Raw genomic sequence first — 20,208 nt, 5'->3', positions numbered from 1 at the left:
TCAAGTTTGTGAGACATGATTTCCTACGCACAAAGCCATATTGACTATCCCTTATCAGTCCTTGCCTTTCCAAATACATGTACATCCTGTCCCTCAGGATTCCCTCCAACAACTTGCCCACCACCGAGGTCAGGCTCACTGGTCTATAGTTCCCTGGCTTGTCCTTACCACCCTTCTTAATCAGTGGCACCATGTTTGCCAACCTCCAGTCTTCCGGCACCTCACCTGTGACTATCGATGATACAAATATCTCAGCAAGAGGCCCAGCAATCACTTCTCTAGCTTCCCACAGAGTTCTCGGGTACACCTGATCAGGCCCTGGGAATTTATCCACCTTTAACCGTTTCAAGACATCCAGCACTTCCTCCTCTGTAATCTGGACATTTTGCAAGATGTCACTGTCTATTTCCCTACAGTCTATATCTTCCATATCCTTTTCCACAGTAAAGGATGCAAAATATTCATTTAGTATCTCCCCCATTTTCTGTGGCTCCACACAAAGGCTGCCTTGCTGATATTTGAGAGGCCCTATTCTCTCCCTAGTTACCCTTTTGTCCTTAATATATTTGTAAAACCCCTTTGGATTCTCCTTCGTTCTATTTGCCAAAGCTATCTCATCTCCCAGTTTTGCCCTCCTGATTTCCCTCTTAAATATACTCCTATTTCCTTTATCCTCTTCTAAGGATTCACTCGATCTATCCTGTCTGTATCTAACATATGCTTCCTTCTTTTTCTTAACCAAGCCCTCAAATTCTTTAGTCATCCAGCATTCCCTATAGTTACCAGCCTTCCCTTTCACCCTTACAGGAATATACTTTCTCTGGATTCTTGTTATCTCATTTCTGAAGGCTTCCCATTTTCCAGCCGTCCCTTTACCAGCAAACATCTGCCTCCAATCAGCTTTTGAAAGTTCTTGCCTAATACCGTCAAAATTGGCCTTTCTCCAATTTAGAACTTCAACTTTTAGATGTGGTCTAACTTTTTCCATCACTATTTTAAAACGAATAGAGTTATGGTCACTGGCCCCAAAGTGCTCCCTCATTGACACCTCAGTCACCTGCCCTGCCTTATTTCCCAAGAGTACGTCAAGTTTTGCACCTTCTCTAATAAGTACATCCACATACTGAATCAGAAAATTGTCTTGTGCACACTTAAGAAATTCCTCTCCATCTAAACCTTTAACACTATGGCAGTCCCAGTTGATGTTTGGAAAGTTAAAATCTCCTACCATGACCACCCTATTATTCTTATAGATAGCTGAGATCTCCTTACAAGTTTGTTTCTCAATTTCCCTCTGACTATTGGGGGGTCTATAATACAATCCCAATAAGGTGATCATCCCTTTCTTATTTCTCAGTTCTACCCAAATAACTTCCCTGGATGTATTTCCGGGAATATCCTCCCTTCGCACAGCTGTAATGTTATCCCTTATCAAAAATGCCACTCTCCCTCCTCTCTTGCCTCCCTTTCTATCCTTTCTGTATCCTGGAACATTCAGCTGCCAGTCCTGCCCATCCCTGAGCCATGTTTCCGTAATTGCTATGATATCCCAGTCCCATATTCCTAACCATGCCCTGAGTTCATCTGCCTTCCCTGTTAGGCCCCTTGCATTGAAATAAATGCAGTTTAATTTATTAGTCCTACCTTGTCCCTGCCTGCCCTGACTGTTTGACTCACTTGTTCTCAACTGTACCAGGCTCAGATCGATCTCTTTCCTCACTATCTCCCTGGGTCCCACCCCCCCCCCACTTTACTAGTTTAAATCCTCCTGAGCAGTTCTAGCAAATTTCCCTGCCAGTATCTTAGTCCCCTTCCAATTTAGGTGCAATCCGTCCTTAATGTGAATGTAACACATTCATTCAGAAATTTCCATCATGATGTAGACATGGGAATTTATAATGTAAAAGCTTTACAGCAACTCCATGCTAGTATTTAACATATTACTCGTCAGTCTCCAGTGCTATTCCACACTGGAAATTTAAATCAAGCACAGTCAAGTGTATCAGGGTTAGAGGATAGAAATATTTCAACTAGAATGTGTAACTGTAATTCATACATTGCTTTATTGTGATACTTCTGTTATAAATTCATACATATACATTGAATTAACTAAGTTCATTATTATAAAATACTTGTATTTCTAAAGTATCACTCAGACACTCATAGTCTAAAGTGCTTTCTAGAGAATAAAGTCAGTTGAAGTCTGTTGCTGCCCACCACACTCCCCATTTCCTTCCCAACAGTGGAGTCATCAATGGCAGGTATGTGTAGTTATAGTGTATCTAGTTGACATTGTGTATATTTCCCTAATTCACAACTGTGGCTGCTATAAAATAAATGCCAAATAAATTACGGTTATTTTCACATTTTGGGGAGGTAGTAGCATAGTGGTAATATTAGATTCATAACCCAAACACACAGCAAACTCTGAAGAAACTGCAACTGAAAAGAAAATTATTTGTTCATGGTTTGTTAGGATCACTAGCTATAAGGCTATGAGTGTTTATTGCTCATTAGTATGGTGCTGGAAAATCACAGCAGGTCAGGCAGCATCTGAGGAGCAGGAGAATCGACGTTTCAGGCAAAAGCCCTTCATCAAGAATGAATGGCTTGTGTTCGAAATGTTGATTCTCCTGCTCCTCGATGCTACCTGACCTGCTTTGCTTTTCCAGCACCACACTCTCTACTCTGATCTCCAGCATCTGGAGTCCTCACTTTCTGCCAGTTTTTTGCTCATACCTAACTTGTCCAGAGGTCAATTAAGAGTCAATCATGCTGTGGATTTAGAGTCATATACAGGCTAATATTGGCAAATTTTGTTCCCTAAAGAATGTTAATGAGGCAGATGTGTTTTTACACGTTTGACAGTGGTTACATTGTCACCGTTAGGCTATTTTCTTTTAAAAAAAAGTCTTTTGCGTGCAAATTTCACCATCTTCAATGGTGGGATTTGAACCCATAACTTCAGATGAGTGTCAGATTCTGGATTATGAATCTAGTATTACCACTATGCTACTACCTCCCCAGAATGTGAAAATAACCGTAATTTATTTGGCATTTATTTTATAGCAGCCACAGTTGTGAATTAGGGAAATATACACAATGTCAACTAGATACACTATAATTACACATACCTGCCATTGATGACTCCACTGTTGGGAAGGAAATGGGGAGTCTGGTGGGTAGAACTGGTGTGGTGGATGGGGAGTGAGAAAGATTTGGAAAATGGAGGAGCTCAGAGCAGGAGACTGGGTCAACAGACAAAGGAAGTTGAGCTAGGGGGATGTGAGTAGAACTGGGGGTAAAAGAGGAATGACTTACAGGAATCTTTGACAGTTAATGTTGGAGAAGTACAGAGATTCACGTGTGTGTTTTAGCAGAGGATTCAAAATGTCTTAAGTAATGTGGTGACTCTATTTCTGTCTTAGAATGAAGACCCAGCCAAGAACTGCCCTCGATTCTGGGAGGAACTTTTCCTGATGAAGGTTAGTTGATGTGTTTTATTATTCTTTCTTTCAGTGTCAGGTTTTATTGTCTGAGTATTTTTGTGGTTCAGGACTCAGTAGCTACTGCAGTGGGTGGGTATTAATGTACAGATAGCGGAGTTCAGGATTGCATTGTGGAACTGTTAAACTGAATGAAGGGCTGATGAAGAGCTTTTACCCGAAACATCGATTTTCCTGCTCGTCGGCTGCATCCTGGCCTGCTGTGCTTTTCCAGCACCACTCTAATCTTGACTCTGATCTCCAGCATCTGCAATCCTCACTTTCACCTGACTGTGGGAAGGGATTGACCAAGAAGATATTAGATAATTGGAATGTACATGGCATGTGGTTTGGATTATGTGGGTGGAATAGAAACTATGGTGGATTAATTGCTCATGGGATTTAGAAGGAAATTAAGCGTGGGAAGTGGTTTGTAACTTTGGTGACCTATTTTGCCTGGAAATTAGCTTCTGTATATCTGTACTATTACCAAAGCTGTCTTTCTTCTTGACCTGCTGAAATCCTTGTATGTCTTTTGCATCCAGATTTGACTTTTCCAATGAACTCCTTGTCAGTCTTCCATATTCTACCTTTGATAAACCTGGTCATCTGAAGCTCGACCATATCCTAGACATATATATTTGTTCGCAGGGTGTGGGCATGTGGCTTATTCCTAATTGCCCTTGAGAAAGACAGTTGAGTTCTGCCCATCCACAGCTTCCTGGCCTACATTGGTATTCAGTTGAACAATAATTAATTAAAAAAATCTGAGTCTACATTCAGTTCCCTCCATGGTCTCCCTGTCCTAAATCTTTTTACTTCTCCTTGCTTTCCTCCTTTAAGATGCTTCTTAAAACCTACCTTTTTGATCAAGCTTTTGTTCATCTGCCCAGTGTTGCATTAAGGACTCAATTTTGTTTTCTTTTGACACTGTGAAATGCCTTGTGAAAGACATTTATAAATACAAGTTGTTAGGAGTAGAGCCTGCCACAGGGAGGTTTGTTGAATCATTGGCCATAGTTCATACTGTGCATTCTCTGTTTTGTAGTTTGCCTGTTCAACTCAATCGAACATGTTTCAGATTTGTGGCTAAAATCTATATCTGTTATACTTGACACAAAAATAAGAGTTTTGCCAATGGGCGAATACATCTTTCCAGCAGCACTGAGCTGGTTCAGTCCCTAATCTCTGTTAATGTTCATTTACCTCAGCCAGTGGTCTCCGAGGATTGTTACACTTTATCCCATTTATGGAGTTGGGGAGAGATGGATTGGCTCTGATTTCCTGGTATCTCTTGCTGGAGTGGGAGCATAAGGCAAGAGGCAGTTTGGGTGATAAGATCAGAAGCAGTGTTGAGTGTGTGTGAAACTTGTGATTGCTCCCACACTGGCTTAGTGCATTAACATAGAAACTACTAATCTTCTGATTCTCTAACTCCACCATCCCAGTTTTCTCTTTGATCATGCTTTCATGTTCTCACAAAGTTCTGTCACCCCCATCATTACCAAACCTCTTCAGTCAATGGCCCTGTGTAGTATCTCCAAGGCATCACATCCTCCATCACTCAACCCTTTTTTCTCTTGTGTTTCTCTTGTACTCACGTTGCCTGATCTCTGCAACGCTCTCCCTCCTCATTGTCAACTGTCATTGGGCCAATGGCTGAGGAGTGGCAGATAGAGATTAGATTGAATAAATGGGAGGTATTGCATTTCGGTAAAATAAACAAGGGCAGGACTCACATTGTTAATGGTAGGATCTTGTACAGTGTTGTCAAAAAGAGAGGGATTCAACTACACAGTTCTTCACAGTTCTTATGTTGCAGGTAGATGAAGGTATTTGGTTGAGAAAGTATTTGACATGTTTGCCTTCCTTACTCAGAGCATTGAGTATAGGAATTGGCACATCATGTGGCCGCATAGGATGTTGGTGAGGGCACTTTTGGCTGTACAATTTTGGTTGGCCTGCTATAGGAAGGGTATTATTAAATTGGAGCGGGTTCTGAAAAGATTTACAGGGTGTTGCTGGGACTGGAGGGTTTGAGTTATAAGGACATGCTGGATAAGCTGGGACATTTTTCACTGGAGCATAGGAATTTTGAGGGGTATAGATAAAGTGGATAGCAAAGGCCTTTTCCCTAGTGTGGGTGAGTTCAAAACTGGGGGTCATATTTTTAAGCTTAGAGAAGAAAGATTTAAAACCTGAGGGGCAACTTTTTCACCAGGAGGGTGGCTTATGTATAGAATAAATTGTCAGAGGAAATAGTAGATGCAAGTACAGTTACAGCATTTAAAAGACATCTGGGTAGGTACACGAATAGAAAGATTTAGAGAGATATGGGTCAAATGCAAGCAAATGGGACAAGTTTAGTTTGGGAAACTTGGTCAACATGGATGAGTTGGACCAAAGGGTCTATTTCTGTGCTATATGACTATCCTCGTCCTTTTGAAATACTTTTCCATTTGGCCCTTTCTCCAGTTCACTGTCTTGGTGGAATGCTTGAGAATCCTCATCATTGAGTGAATATCTTAGGGCAAAAATGGTTGTTGACATTCACTTTACTCCCTTCAGGTAAACCTGGAGTACCTGGAGGCAAAGCTGGAATCTGTGGATGGGGATGAACTAATGAAGTTAAAGGATAACATTAACAGTCTGTTCCAGCACTGTATAGTGTCATTAAATGAGGAGCATCAGATTAAAGTGGTGAATGCATTACAGGTAAGGACTGTAACTTATGTTAAGTGGAGTACAAAGTTTATTTGCATGTTTTTCACCCCATCTCAACATCCCCAGCACTTACTTGACCATTGCAATACTATTCAAAAACTCTGACCTCATTGCTGTGTGTCTGAAATAACTTTGGCCAGACCAGATAAACCAAGGTCTTCATGATAGGCTGAGATTCCTAATCAAGCTAGACTCAAGAACAATGAATGTTTTGACTTAGCAATGAGTTGACATGGTGGGTTTTGAATTCGCGTTCGAGTCGAAAAGTGTGGCGCTGGAAAAGCACAACAGGTCAGGCAGCATCTGAGGAGCAGGAGAGCCAACGTTTCGGGCATAAGCCCTTCATCAGCCTTCTTGATGAAGGGCTTATACCCAAAACATCAACTCTCCTGCTCCTTGGATACACCTTTTCTGGCGCCTCACTTTTCGACTTTGATCTCCGGCATCTGCAGTCCTCACTTTCTCCTTTGAATACACATTCCAGATCATCAGTGGGGATTGCTAGTTCAGTATTTTTACCACCATGTGACAATCCCTCATTTCTCTGCCATTAACCTCTTTAGCCCTTCGTAGTGTGAAATCCTCTCCCTGAGCTTATCCGTCACTCTACCTGCTGTGTTCTCCCCGTCTTTATATTGGTCTGGTTCTCCAGGTAAGGTCTGTATGGTTATTGCCCTTGGGGTTACGCTTTCTGTTCCTTTTCTTAACCTCCAGACATTATGTGCCCTGATTCGAGGTGTTCATCAGAAAAACAAACCGACCTCTGGCTTTGACATTATCAACATATTGATGGGGTTTGATAAAGCTGAACTCCGGATGAAGGTGAGTATAGGAGGCAGGTGTGAGCAATAATCTACTCTTCTAAACAGTCAGCAATACTCCAGGGCACTGATTGAGCCAATGGTGGAATGTTTGCTGCTCTGGATGACATTGTAGGCTAGTGGCCTTGAATCTATACTGGTCCTGGCTGCACAGGCAGCAGAAAAAGGTAAGTCTCCTATTTACATTGGGCTGTTAGCATGGTACAGAGTCTCAAATGCTTCCCAGGAGTGGAAGTCAGGCAATGTTTCACATTGAATCAAAGAAGGAAACATTAGGACAGATGAGTTGCTTGTAGTAGATAAATTGTAAGGACCATCTCAAAGGAAAGGGAAATAATGGTAAGAAGGATTCAGTAGCATAGCGCCCAGCCAGCTGAAGGCACAGGTGTTAATGTTGGAGCATTTAAAATTAGGGATGCTTCAGAGCCCAGAGTTAAAGGTGTGGCCAATGTTTTGGAGAGGTTTTGGGCTGGAGAAGCTTACAGAGATGGGGAGCAGCAAGATTACGGAGAGATTTGCAAACAATGAAGAGAATTTTAAATTTTGTCAGAAGGTACTTTACTGTGAATTGATTTAGACCAGCAAGCATTGAGCTGATGAGCAAATGGGATTTGGGTAGGAGTACAGGTAGCAGACATTTTAAGCTGAAGCTTTTGGCAGGAAGAATGTGGGAGATGGCCCAGGACAGCATTGGAATAGTCCAAACTGCAAGTAACAAAATTACCAGTGATTGCAGCAGCAAATGAGCTGAGGCAGAGACAGAGTTGAAAAATATTGTAGAAGTGGTATTGGGGGGGAAATAGGGTTAGAAACTTGATGTGGATCGCACTGAGGTTGCAACTGAACTAATTCAGTTTGAGACAGTGGTCATGACCAGGAATCACTGGAGAACAGTGTTGGTAGTGAGCAATGTCCGGTTCACCAGGGAGAGAGTACCTCTTCATGCCATACGTGGCTTTGTGTACATGCAGTGCTTGGTTAATAATTTGGCCAAGTGTTCTTGATGATAATCCTTCTCTCTTTAATTCACAGAACCTGATGGAGAGTTTGGACACTTTGTTGTGTGGTGATGGTTCAGAGAGTTTGAAGAGTCTTTGCCTGAAGCTGTTGCTCTGTTTGGTCACAGTAAGTACACCCTCTATCATTTCTGGTGCTGGCCTCATCCTGTCCTGTCCTACCTCACATCTCTCTCTGTCTCCTGGCACTCCCTCTCTCCCACCTGAAAAACACATCAGCTGTGAGAGGGGTAATTGCAAGTAAGAGAGAGAAACTATTATTTCATTAAAGCAATCTTTCCAGGTACGCTCTCATCATCAATTTGTTTCTTGTTGGCAGGTTACAGATAATATCAGCCAGAACACTATCCTGGAATATGTGATGATAAACAGTATTTTTGAAGCCATTCTTCAGGTGAGAGCCTATTCCTGAATCATTATAAAACATTGATTTTGAGGTGTCCTCTAACCAACTAATTCTTGGTTGAATGGGTCATTGCCTTTTTTGAAAAATGGTTGGTCTTGGTAATGCTGATCCTCAACCAACATTAATAAATAAGATTATCCAGTCATTTTGACATTGACATACATAGGGTCTTTCTTTAGACAAATTGGCCATCTATGTCACAGCAGTTACTTAAAATGATTCGTCATTGTCTGTGAAGTGGTCCTGAAAAGTGCTATAGAAATGTAAGTCTTTCCCTCCTGTGACATTTGGTTGCAATGTTCCTTCAGTTTGGTCAGAAGCTAGACTTTTCCGGTCTATGTTTTAATGTGACATAACAGGGAGAATGGCTGTTTTCATTGGACCTTTGTTTTTACATTGTGAGGATATCTTTAGCAGTACACGGGGATTTCTGCAGTGTGTGTACTATTTAAAGGTGCCACAGTTTGCCATCTTGTATTCAGCACCTTTGCATTCTTAATTATTCCAGGCACTATTGGAATCTAATGACCAGAGAAGGCGATTCATTTGGAATGTCTGTGCTGATACCTTGAAAGGACTGTTCATTAGTCCCACTCGCCAGCTTCTTGCTCTGTAATCCTCCACAATAGCTTGCACTGACTCTTAGCCATCTATGAATGAACCTTGCCCTTGTGTGTTTAACAAAGATTCTGTGTAGTCCACATCTAACTAATTAATATTGAAAGATGAAAACAACCAGGCATGAACTGTGTTGAAGTCTGTTACATTTTTAGATCAGTTTAACCAAACCTCGATTAAGTTAAGTCCAAGTCATTCCTTAATTTTAGCTGAAGTTGGCAGAGCTAAAATAAGAAAAATACTTTGGTCGGGTGGATGGAGTGGGGGATGTGGAGGTGGGAGGCAAGTACCATCATGATTTTTGACACAAGCTTTTCTCTGTGGATTGGCAATCACTGTAGACCTTTCTGTGGTTCTAAGTATATCTGGTAAGTCTGTGGTTTCGCTTCATGGTGCACCTTTGCTTATGTGGTGGAAAGTGTGGTTCATCTCATGCCAGCAAATGTGAACTAGCTTCATTTTAAAGGGAAGCTGGATAAGTACATAGGAACAAAGCATTTGCGAGCTGTGCATTCAGAGTGAGATGAAGGAGAATGGTGGGAGAAGGCTTGTGTGAAGTATGACTAGTTGAGCCTATTTCTGTGTTGGACATTAATGGTGGCCTTTCCCAGCTTACTAAGAAAAATCCTTATCTGACACATGCATGCACACATGCTTATGCACATGCACACACTGACATACATGTGCACACCCCTCAGATTTGGATCCCAGGACCTTCTGGTGTTTGGAGCTATCACCTATTTTAATAAGCTCTGATCAGGTGTTCAGCTATTTCTTCAAACAGTCTTTATTCACAATATATACAAGAGGATGTTGCAGGAAGTTTCTCTGCCCTAAGCTGTTGGAGTTCTAACCTTCCAGCAGAGTATCTTTGATGTGGCTACTGAGTTCATAATTACATCGTGGTAAACCTCAGGGACATCTTAGTGTACTTATTAAACTTCATCAATTATGGTTGGTACTAAACCATGTCATCCCATGGAGTTAGGGTGGTGATCAGCCACAATCTAATAGAGTTGCAGAATGAGTGGGGCTAACGGACAGTCCTTTCAAGGTATTAGCACAGGTATATTAGATGAATTGCTTTCTTTGCTCATTAGATTCCAATAGTGCCTGTAGTAATTGCAGAAAGTTTGAATGGTCACCTCCTAGTTCCTTTGTATGTTTTCTCCTCAGACGTATTTCTTTGTCTCAGTATGGCCATGCACTCTTATTTTGTATTTTTGTTTTGCGGTCCCTACTGTCTTGTTAAGTCAGATTCTAATAATGATTTGTGTAGAAAGAAATTTTCTAAAGAGTGTGTGAATATATGGACTCTGTTGAGTATTGCAGAACCTCACAGACTCCAACACAAGGTAGTGTGTCAAACTGCATTGCTCTCAGAATTCACTCTTCTTATTTGACCAAGCAAGGAGGTTGTAGGATAGTTCCACTGTTCTACTTCTATTCAACTTGAGTTGCTTAAGTGAATGATGTGGAAATGCTGGTGTTGGACTGGGGTGGACAAAGCCAGAAGTCACACAATACCAGTAACTTTCAGCTACAAAGGAGCAGTGCTGCAAATGCTTGTGATTTCAAATAGACCTGTTGGACTATAACTTGGTGTCGTGTGACTTCTGGTTTAAGCGAATAGCACAGATGCATTTAAGGGGAAGATGAATAACACGAAGAAAAAAAAAGGAAATGCTGATAAGGTGAAAGAAGAGTCATGGGAATGATTTGGAAACACTGTCACAGAGCGGTTGGGTTGAATGACCAGTTTCTGTTGTTACAACGAGGCTGGAGAAGTGCACTGCCCCCCTAGTCTCACTGCACCATGGGTCACAACATAAAAGTACTTTGTCCAGTTACCAAGATGTCCAATTAAGCACCTTACCTAAATTAGGATTCAAATAACAGACTTATCAGTAAGTGTTTTAGTAAACACATTTGTGGAGTTTTAAAAAAATCAAAACTGAACTTGACCAATTATTCCATCTTTATTGAATAACATAGTCTGTGAAATAGAAATATGAATGCTTATTCCTGTAAATATTCCTAAAATGCACAAATACTTTTTAAGAAAAGAGAAACAAAAAACATTTTTCTGCAGACATTGGCTGCAGTGTTTTCTTTACTCCTCAGCAGTTTGTCTTCAGATCCCTTCGTCGGGAGTTATCCTGAACTGATGTAGAATTTTCTTTTCAGAAATGGGAAAGATCGGCTGAGCAGCTTCTTCAGAAGGCAGCCTTGCTTTGTTCTTAGCAGGTTCCCTTGAACTCAGATAAAACAACACATTCACAACAACCTCATCATGGTTTCTAGCAAAGCAAGCAGTTATCGCCAATCCTGAAGTCTACGAGGTTTATTACCAATCATGAAGTCTGTTACTTTTTTTTCACAATCCTTCAAAACGAAAGACCTCTAAACAGTATTAAAAATGGAGCTTCTTTGTAACACTGTGTGGTGAACTCTTTGTAGTCTGTGTGGATTTAGAGTGGAATCTGATTGGATATGGTGGGCTTGCCTCTCTGTAAGCACCCAGAATGGACCGAGTTGCTATTCATGGGCCAGAGTACAGCGCTCTTGAAGATTCTGGATGAGTATATCTGACTGCGAGTACAGCCACCAGATGGCACCATGTTTCACAGAATGTCCTAGTTTTCTTGTGAATTTTGTTTGCAAAGCATTAGTCCTGCAGATTGATGCTCTATCCATTCCCCTTTAGTAGTGGTTTAGGCACATTAGAAGCCACAATGGAATTGACCGAACTTTTTTCCACACTGTAGCAGAATGAGTAGGTGCTGCATAATAAACTGTGGACTGTTTCATTCCCCGAAGTGGATCTGAATGGAATTTTTGCAGTTTTCTTGAAATTGTTGTAATTCCCAAGTTATGAACTGCAATGCACTGTCTGAAAGAATAATTTGACAAGGTATATTCATAGCTGTTGTTAAACCCTCAGATGACGTTACCATTTGGTTAGGATAATTAGGAAGTATGAATGCAGCCATATACTTAAAGGTACTCATTATTTATTGAGATTGTGACCTGTAAGTCAAGAATTTCCCCATAGCTTCTGATTCTATAACTGAGCTCTCATCCCTTTTCCCATTGCTGTTTTTCAGATTCTGTCTGTGGCATCCAGCAGGGGGCAGCACGGCTATGATACTGTGGTTCTCTTGGCATTGTTGGTAAATTACAGAAAGTACGAGGTAAGTTGTTATCATTGGAAGGGATCAGTGATTCTCTCCTCGCTTTTCATAAAAGCAATTGCAGTGATTCCTCGCCAAAATGGATGCAGTCAGGACAGGTTGCAAAGCGAGCGCACTTGTGTTCTCTTGAGTGTAACTGTTTAAGTGTTGCTATAATCAAGGTGGTTAAGCTGAATAAAGGATTTGATTAGGAAAGTGGAGAGAAATTATTTTGTTTGGTGGGGAGAGTGCAGGATATGGGGCAGATCTTTAAATTGGAGCCAAACCGTTTCAAGGGTTATGTGAGCAAATCTTCATACAAAAGGGGCTGAAAATCTGGAAATCTGACCCCCAAACTGCTGTTGAGTTTGTGGGTTAAATGGACATTTTGCAATTGAGATCAATAGATTTTTGTGGATTGAAGTTATCAAAAATTATAAAGTCAGTGAATGGACCAGCCATGGCATAAATGAATAGTAGGATTTGCATTACTTCCTTGTGTTCATATTGGATATTTCAATAAACGTGTTAAAAACAAGCACACAATTTTGAGGAGACAGGAGCTTTTTTGATCTAACGTAATGTGTGTATGTACGAAACAGGTTTTGTCTTTTTAACACTTTCTAACATGTTTCGCACAATTCATTGCATTGTCTCACACACACAAATAACTATTAAAGAAGACTTTATTGTTTGGACGTTCTTATTCAACTATTCAGGGCAAAAATTCCATTGAGTTCATCATCACCACATACTTGGGGAGAGAGAGAGAGATTCCAGGATTCTTTACAGCAGATATATGTTCCCACTACATTTCTGTATAGTAGTTTTGACCTTGCTTTAATTTTTCCTCTCTCGAAAAATGTAATATTGTGGGACTGTACTGAGTTTGTTCTCTATTTTTGTACACAGAAATCCAGTGTGGGGAACTAAGAAATTTTTTCAATTCCTTGTTAACCATTAACGAAATTAGAGCACTGCTAAAATTTGTGTCCTCCTTTTGTCTCTAAAAGGCAGATGCCAACACTAAACGTAGGAACAGCAGTTGGCCATTTGACCCTTTGAGCTTATTCCACCATTCACTATGATCGTGGCTAATCATTCAACAGTTTCTTGTTCCTGTTTGCTTCCCATATCTTTTGATCCCTTTAGCCCTAATAACTATATCTAACTAATTGAAAACATTCAATGTTTTGGCCTTGACCACTTTTTGTGACACAGAATTCCACAGGTTCACCACACCTCAGTGAAGAAATTTCTCCTTGTCTCAGTCCCAGATGATCTACTTGGTATCCTTTGTCTGTGACCCTGGTCCTGGACTCACTGATCATTGGGAAGATCCTTCCTGCATTTACACTGTCTGGTCTTGTAAGAATTTTACAGGTTTTTATGAGATCCGCTCATTGTTCTAAACTCCATCGAATACAGTTCGAACTGATCCAGTCACTGTTTTTATTTCAGCTATGCCATCTCTGAAATCATTCTGGTAAACCTTTGTTGTACATTGTCCCATAGCCAGAACAGTCTTCCTCCAATAAAGAGACCAAAACTGCACACAGTACTTCAGGTGTGGTCTCACCAAGGCTCTGTACAATTGCAGCAATATATCCTGTTCCTGTATTCAAATCCTCCCGCTATGAAGGCCAATTTACAGTTTGACGTCTTCATTGCCTGCTGCATCTGAATGCTTACTTTCAGCATTTGGTGTACAAGGATACCTGGGTCTTGTTGCATCACTCCTTTTCCAATCTATCACCATTCAGATAATCTGCCTTCCTATTTTTGCTACCAAAGTGGATAACCTCACATTTCTGCATGTTACACTCTATTTGTTTTGCATTCGCCTGCTCACCCAACTTGTCCATATCACACTGTAGCATCCCTGCATCCTCCTCACAGTTCACCTTCCCACCTAGCTTTCAGTCATCTGTAAACTTGGAGAGTTTACATTTAGTTCCCTCATCCACATTGTTAACCTATCATGTGAATAGATGGGGTCTAAGCCCCGATTCCTGTGGTATCACACTAGTCATTGGCTTTCTCTAGGAAAATTACCTGTTATTGCTAATCTTTGTTTTCTGTCCGCAAACAAGTTCTTTATCCATGTCAATGCACTACCCCGATTGCACGTGCTTTAATTTTGCATGTTAATTTCTTATGTAGGACCTTATCAAAAGCATTCTGAAAGTCCAAATAAACCATATCTACTGCCTGTCACATGTCAACGTTACTAGTTGCATCCTTTGAAACTTGCAGCAGATTTGTGAAGCATTATTTCCTTTTCTTAAATTCATGCTGACTCTGTCCATTTTGTCACAGCTTTCCAAGTGCTCTGCTATTAAATCTTTTATAATGGACTGTAGCAGTTCCTTTTTACTGATGTCTAAAATTTCATGTTTACTCTCCATCACCTTTTTAAAATAGTATTTAAATAGTAAACAGTGTATTTTCTGTCTGCATGACAGAGACCAAGACAGTTTATCTTTAAAGGCAGTAGTTAAACTATCAGACATTTTGAAGGACAAAACATGTCTCAGTAATACCTTTCATATTCCCAAAATCTCCACTAATATACTTTAATATACTTTATCTGATTATGCAAGCAAATTTATTGTTCAATTTATACTTTAGCATGATGGTCCAATAAACATGAAGGGAATGATCAATTGAGGGATAAATGGTGGGCAAGCACTACTTGGTTAAATAGCAGTATGGACTTTTGAGTTCCACTGAGAACAGTTACCCTGGATTTGACAGCATCTCATGACAATGCAGCACACTCTTAATTTATATTGATAAGTCTTATTGTGTGCTCCAGTACAACAATCAAGCTTGACTTTCTAAATGTATTTGGAAAGGCAAGGACTGATATGGGATAGTCAACGTGGTTTTGTGTGTGGGAAGTCATGTCTCAGTAACTTTATTGAGTTTTTTGAGGAAGTGACGAATTGGATTGATGAAAAAACGGTGGACATGATCTATGGACTTTAGTAAGGAGTTCAACAAGGTTCCTCATGGCAGACTGGTTAGCAAGGTTAGATCACATTATTTGGAGTTGGGGGCCATGTGTACAGTGTCAAAATTTGCCTATGACACTAAGATGAGTGGCAGAGCGAAATGTGCAGAGGACTGTGAAACTTTGCAGCGGAACATAGATACTTTGGGCAATGGTCTGGGCAGATGGAATATAATGTTAACAAATATGAAGTCATCCATTTTGGTAGGAGTAACAGTAAAAAGGACTTGGATGGTAAAAAGTTGCAGCATGCTGCTGTGCAGAGGGACCTAGGTGTTCTTGTGCATGAATCACAGAAGGTTGGTCTGCAGATACAGCAGGTAATTAGGAAGGCAAATGAAATTTTGTCCTTCATTGCTAAAGGGATTGAGTTTAAAAGCAGGGAGGTTACATTGTAGCTGTCTAGGGTGCTGCTGAGGCCACACCTGGCGTACCATGTGCATTTTGGTCTCCTTTCTAGAGAAAGGATGTGCTGCCACTGGAGTGGATGCAGAGGAGGTTCATTAGGTTGATTCCGGAGTTGAGGGGTTTGACTTGTGAGGAGACACTGAGTAGATTGGGATTATATTCATTGGAATTCAGAAGAATGAGGGGGAATCTTATAGAAACATAAACTTTATGAAGGGAATCAATAAAATAGAAATAGATAGGATATTCCCGCTGGCAGGTGAAACTAGGACAAGAGGGCATGGCCTCAAGTTTAGAGGAAGCAGATTTAGAACTGAACTGAGAAGGAACTTCTTCACCAAGAGGGTTGTTAATCTATGGAATTCCTTGCTCAGGGAAGTAATTGACACTACTTCAGTAATCGCTTTTAAAGCTAAGGTAGATACTTTCTTGGAAGATAAAGGAATTAAGGGATATGGTGAAAACGCGGATGAGTAGAGCTGAGTTCACGAAAAGGTTAGCCATGATCTTATTGAGTGGCGGAGCAGGCTCGAAAGCCGGATGGCCTACTCCTGTTCCTAGTTCTTATGTTCTTATGTACAAGGATGGTGCCAGGGTTGGGGGGTTTGAACTATAGGAAGAGGCTGAATAGACTGGTGTCGGAGGCTGAGGGGTGACCTTTATAGAAGTTCATAAAATCATAAGGGGCATAGATAGGATGAATAGTCGAAATCTTTTATTCTGGATGGTGGAGTCCAAAACTACAGGCATAGTTTTAAGGTGAGAGGGGAAAGATTTAAAAGGGACCTAAGGGGCAACCTTTTCACACAGAGAGTGGTGCTTGTATGGAATGAGCTGCCAGAGGAAGTGGTGAAGGCTGGTATAATTGCAACATTGAAAAGACATCTACATGAAATAGGAAGTGTTTAGAGGGACATAGGCTGGTAAATAGGATCAGATTGATTTAGAATATCTGGTTGGCATGGACGTGTTCTATTAGGGGTCTATTTTTATACTGTATCTCTCCATGATTCTATGACTATAAGAAGCTGAGCCAAGTATCACATTGGGATGGCGATCTGGAAACTGAATTTTACGGCCACCATCCAACTTGTATTTGCCTAACACCTTTTTAACAGAGTTAAATGCCTCCGTGAGTTTTGCAATAGTATTACCAAATGAAGTTTGATACCAATCCACAGGACAGCTAGCATGGCAGGTGATCACAAACTTGGTTAAAGAGGTCAATTGTAAGGAGCCTCTTAAAGGAAGAGAGAGGTTTAGCGAGGCAACTCCAAATAGAATTTGAGGCCGGGCAACTGAAGGCATGGCCAGTGGTGGTACAATTAAAATTGGCGATGAGGGAATGTTCAAGTGAGTGGAATTGGGGAAGCTCAGAGATCTCAGAAGGTTGTAGATTTGGAAGAGATTACAGAGATAAAGTAGGTAAGGCCATGGAATTATTTGAACACAAGGTTGAAAACCTTTAGTTATCTGGATTCCTGAAACTTGTGACCTTAAGGGCCAGCATGGCAACTAATATACAGCAACAGTAATGAGGAGACACTGTTTGCATTAGAAAGAACATCTTTAAAAGGATGGGTTAGATTTAAGAAAATTGGTGAAAGAATTAGATGGCAGATTCAGAGTTTAACTATGAAGTAAAGAATTGGTTCCTGAGATTTGTGTTAAGGACGCTTTGAAGATTTACTGGAGTTTAGAGTTGATCCTGAGGAAGATCCAAGAATTCCTGAGAATTAGAGATCCAAGGGACTATGATAAATAAGGAATTGAAGGGTTTTAATATTCGTAAGAGGGTTGTGTTGGAGAAGTTTAATGTGATTGAGGTTAAATTCCCAGATACTGATAACTACCTTGTTCAATGATGATCATCTTCCAGAATGTTATAGGTTCTGCGATGGTTCATGTAGAATGCCTCCACGTTATTTAAGAAAGGAGGAAGGGATAAAATGGGGAACTACAGCTCTATTAACATTGCATTAACAGTAGGAAAAATGTGATAATTATTATAAAGGATGTAATAAATGGACACTTGGATAACAATGACTTGCTTTGGAAGAGCCAGTATGGATTTGTGAATGGGAAATCATGTTGGGGTTAGTTAGCTGGATGGTTGGTTTGCAATGCAGAGTGACGCCAACAGTACAGGTTCAGTTCATGCACGGTGACCCCACCTGAGGCATGCTGACCCTCAGGTTAAACTCACCACCAGTTGTCTCTTACAAGAGAGCAACCTTTTGGTTCTCTGGGACTATAACTTTCCTGATGAAGGGATCCTGTCCAAAACATCGATTCTTTTGCTCCTTGGATGCTGCCTGGCCTGCTGTGTGTTTCCAGCACCACACTCAACTATAGCTGTATTGAAAGATAGAATAAATAGATGGGCTGATTGACCTATATTTGTGCTATGTTGCTATGTCCTATGTACCTATGACCTTGGAGATAGAATTTCAGCTGTGATTGTATCCAATGGCAAATCAGTCAACAGGGGTCATATATTCTCCTCTTGCTCCTATTTCTTATTTACTGTGATGGAATGCCAATGGAGTAAATTTATGGGAAGTGCTTAGGTTCTCTCTTGTTGGAGGTTAGCATTGCCTGGCTCTTGTGTGGTGTGCATATCACTTGAGCAGATCTTGCTGCATGTGGACATGGACTGCTTCAATATATATATGGGATTGCAAATGGCACTGAACACTTGTGATCTGGAATGCACTGCCTGAAAGAGCAGTGGAATCAAAACAAAAATTGGTTAAGTAATAGAAAGGAAAACTCTGAAGAGGTATAGAGAAGGGCAGGGGAGTGAAACTGATTGTTTAGCTCCTTTCAAAGAGTTGGCATGGACGCGATGGGTGGAATGGCCTTTTTTTTGCAATACACAGTTCTACAATGCTTCAAAATCCAAACTGCCTGAGAGGAACTCCTAAGAGGGAGATGAATAAACATTTTTAACACTAGCCAATCTTCTGTAGCATTGTTGGTAATAAATTGTCTCATTTCTGTTTGGTGGTTAACCAATATCCAGTGTATAACTTGACTTCAGTGAAGCTCGATTGTACGCTGGAATGTCTCTTCAAGTTCAAATTTGAAGGTCAGGCTGGGATCAGGAATTGTTTAGCTTGAAGGTTTCTTGTTAATTTAAAAGTCAGAATGAAATAACCTAAAATGATTGGTTTGGTTTTTTTTTAATAGCTGATTTGGATATGTGAAGGCAAGTTGTTGTATAGTATGTTTTAGCCCAGCATGACGTAAGTTAAAATGCCAATCAAAGTACTATTACAGTGCACTTAATGTATTCTCTATTGCAGAAACGCTATCATTGCCATTTCATTATAATTCAGTTTGTGTACTAGGTTGGTACTACAATCCAATTAATAACCAGTATCTTTTGTTACAGTCTGTGAACCCATATATTGTGAAATTGTCCATTGTGGATGATGAGACTACGCTAAATGTGAGTATTTGTTTCTGCTGAACTGCAGACAATTGGTTATTGGGCAGAGTTGGATACACAAGAGATTAGATTGCAAGGTCTTACAGCCCTTCCTCTGCAGTTGTTCTTACGGAGATTGTCAAGTTTGGGGAAGGCTGAAAATGGATTTGGAAAGTGGCAAAATGTTGGAACAATGGGGAGTAAGGATGCCTTTTATTGGTAGAGTGAAATGATAATGGTGTTCTGAATGAATGGAATGAGGGAACAATTTCTAACATATGCTTGCATGGGTGCCAGGATGAAAAGTGGGGTGGGCAACAGTTCAGGAGTTGGTTCTCTGGGAATATAGCTTTCCTGATGAAGGGATCCTGCCCAAAACATCGATTCTATTGCTCCTTGGATGCTGCCTGGCCTGCTGTGTGTTTCCAGCACCACACTCAACTATAGCTGTATTGAAAGATAGAACAGATAAATGGGCTGATTGACCTATATTTGTGCTATGTTGCTATGTCCTATGTGCCTATGACCTTGGAGATAGAATTTCAGCCGTGATTGTATCCAATGGCAAATCAGTCAACAGGGTCGTATATTCTCCTCTCGCTCCTATTTCTTATTTACTGTGATGGAATGCCAATGGAGTAAATTTATGGGAAGTGCTTAGATTCTCTCTTGTTGGAGGTTAGCATTGCGTCCAGCGTTCTCTCATAATGATCTGAGATGGGAAACAATTTAGGAGAGACTGTGTTTCATGGTTGGAATCGGGGAAATATTAAGGATAGGTGGTGAAGGAAATGAAGTGTAGGAGAGATGAGAATTGAATCGGCAACTTTTAATATTAACTGGAACAATGTGCATGAACTTTTTCCAGTAATGGAAATTGAGATTGGAGGGAGTTGGGTTATAGAGCTCCAATGAAATGTTTGACAGTGAAGGAAAGGATGATCCTTTAAGAACTGGCTTGATTTGGCTGAGGACAATGAGACTCATTGATGCACGATGATGTCCAGTCAGATCCAGTGCAGGGGTTGTGTACCAGATATGCTCAAGCCTGCTTTCCTCCACTCAAGGGAGAGAAGACAGGGAAAACAGTGGAATGTGAGGGAGAGTG

At 40.7% G+C, this 20,208-nt stretch overlaps 1 protein-coding gene across 1 annotated transcript in view; it reads left to right on the top strand.

The window, feature by feature from the left end:
- Nucleotides 1-20,208, top strand: part of armh3 (armadillo like helical domain containing 3) — a 154,416-nt gene that overhangs the window by 13,145 nt on the left and 121,063 nt on the right. The window contains exons 3-9 of the mRNA XM_072557221.1: nucleotides 3,429-3,485; nucleotides 6,054-6,200; nucleotides 6,924-7,031; nucleotides 8,063-8,155; nucleotides 8,366-8,440; nucleotides 12,178-12,264; nucleotides 19,065-19,121. Coding sequence (XP_072413322.1) covers nucleotides 3,429-3,485; nucleotides 6,054-6,200; nucleotides 6,924-7,031; nucleotides 8,063-8,155; nucleotides 8,366-8,440; nucleotides 12,178-12,264; nucleotides 19,065-19,121 — 624 coding nt within the window. The remainder of the gene's footprint in view (nucleotides 1-3,428; nucleotides 3,486-6,053; nucleotides 6,201-6,923; nucleotides 7,032-8,062; nucleotides 8,156-8,365; nucleotides 8,441-12,177; nucleotides 12,265-19,064; nucleotides 19,122-20,208) is intronic.

The sequence above is a fragment of the Chiloscyllium punctatum genome, chromosome 38 (genome assembly GCF_047496795.1).
Source record: "Chiloscyllium punctatum isolate Juve2018m chromosome 38, sChiPun1.3, whole genome shotgun sequence".
Classification (NCBI taxonomy): domain Eukaryota; kingdom Metazoa; phylum Chordata; class Chondrichthyes; order Orectolobiformes; family Hemiscylliidae; genus Chiloscyllium; species Chiloscyllium punctatum.
The sequence above is the reverse complement of the archived record's forward strand: the minus strand, read 5'-3'. Positions and strand labels throughout refer to the sequence as shown.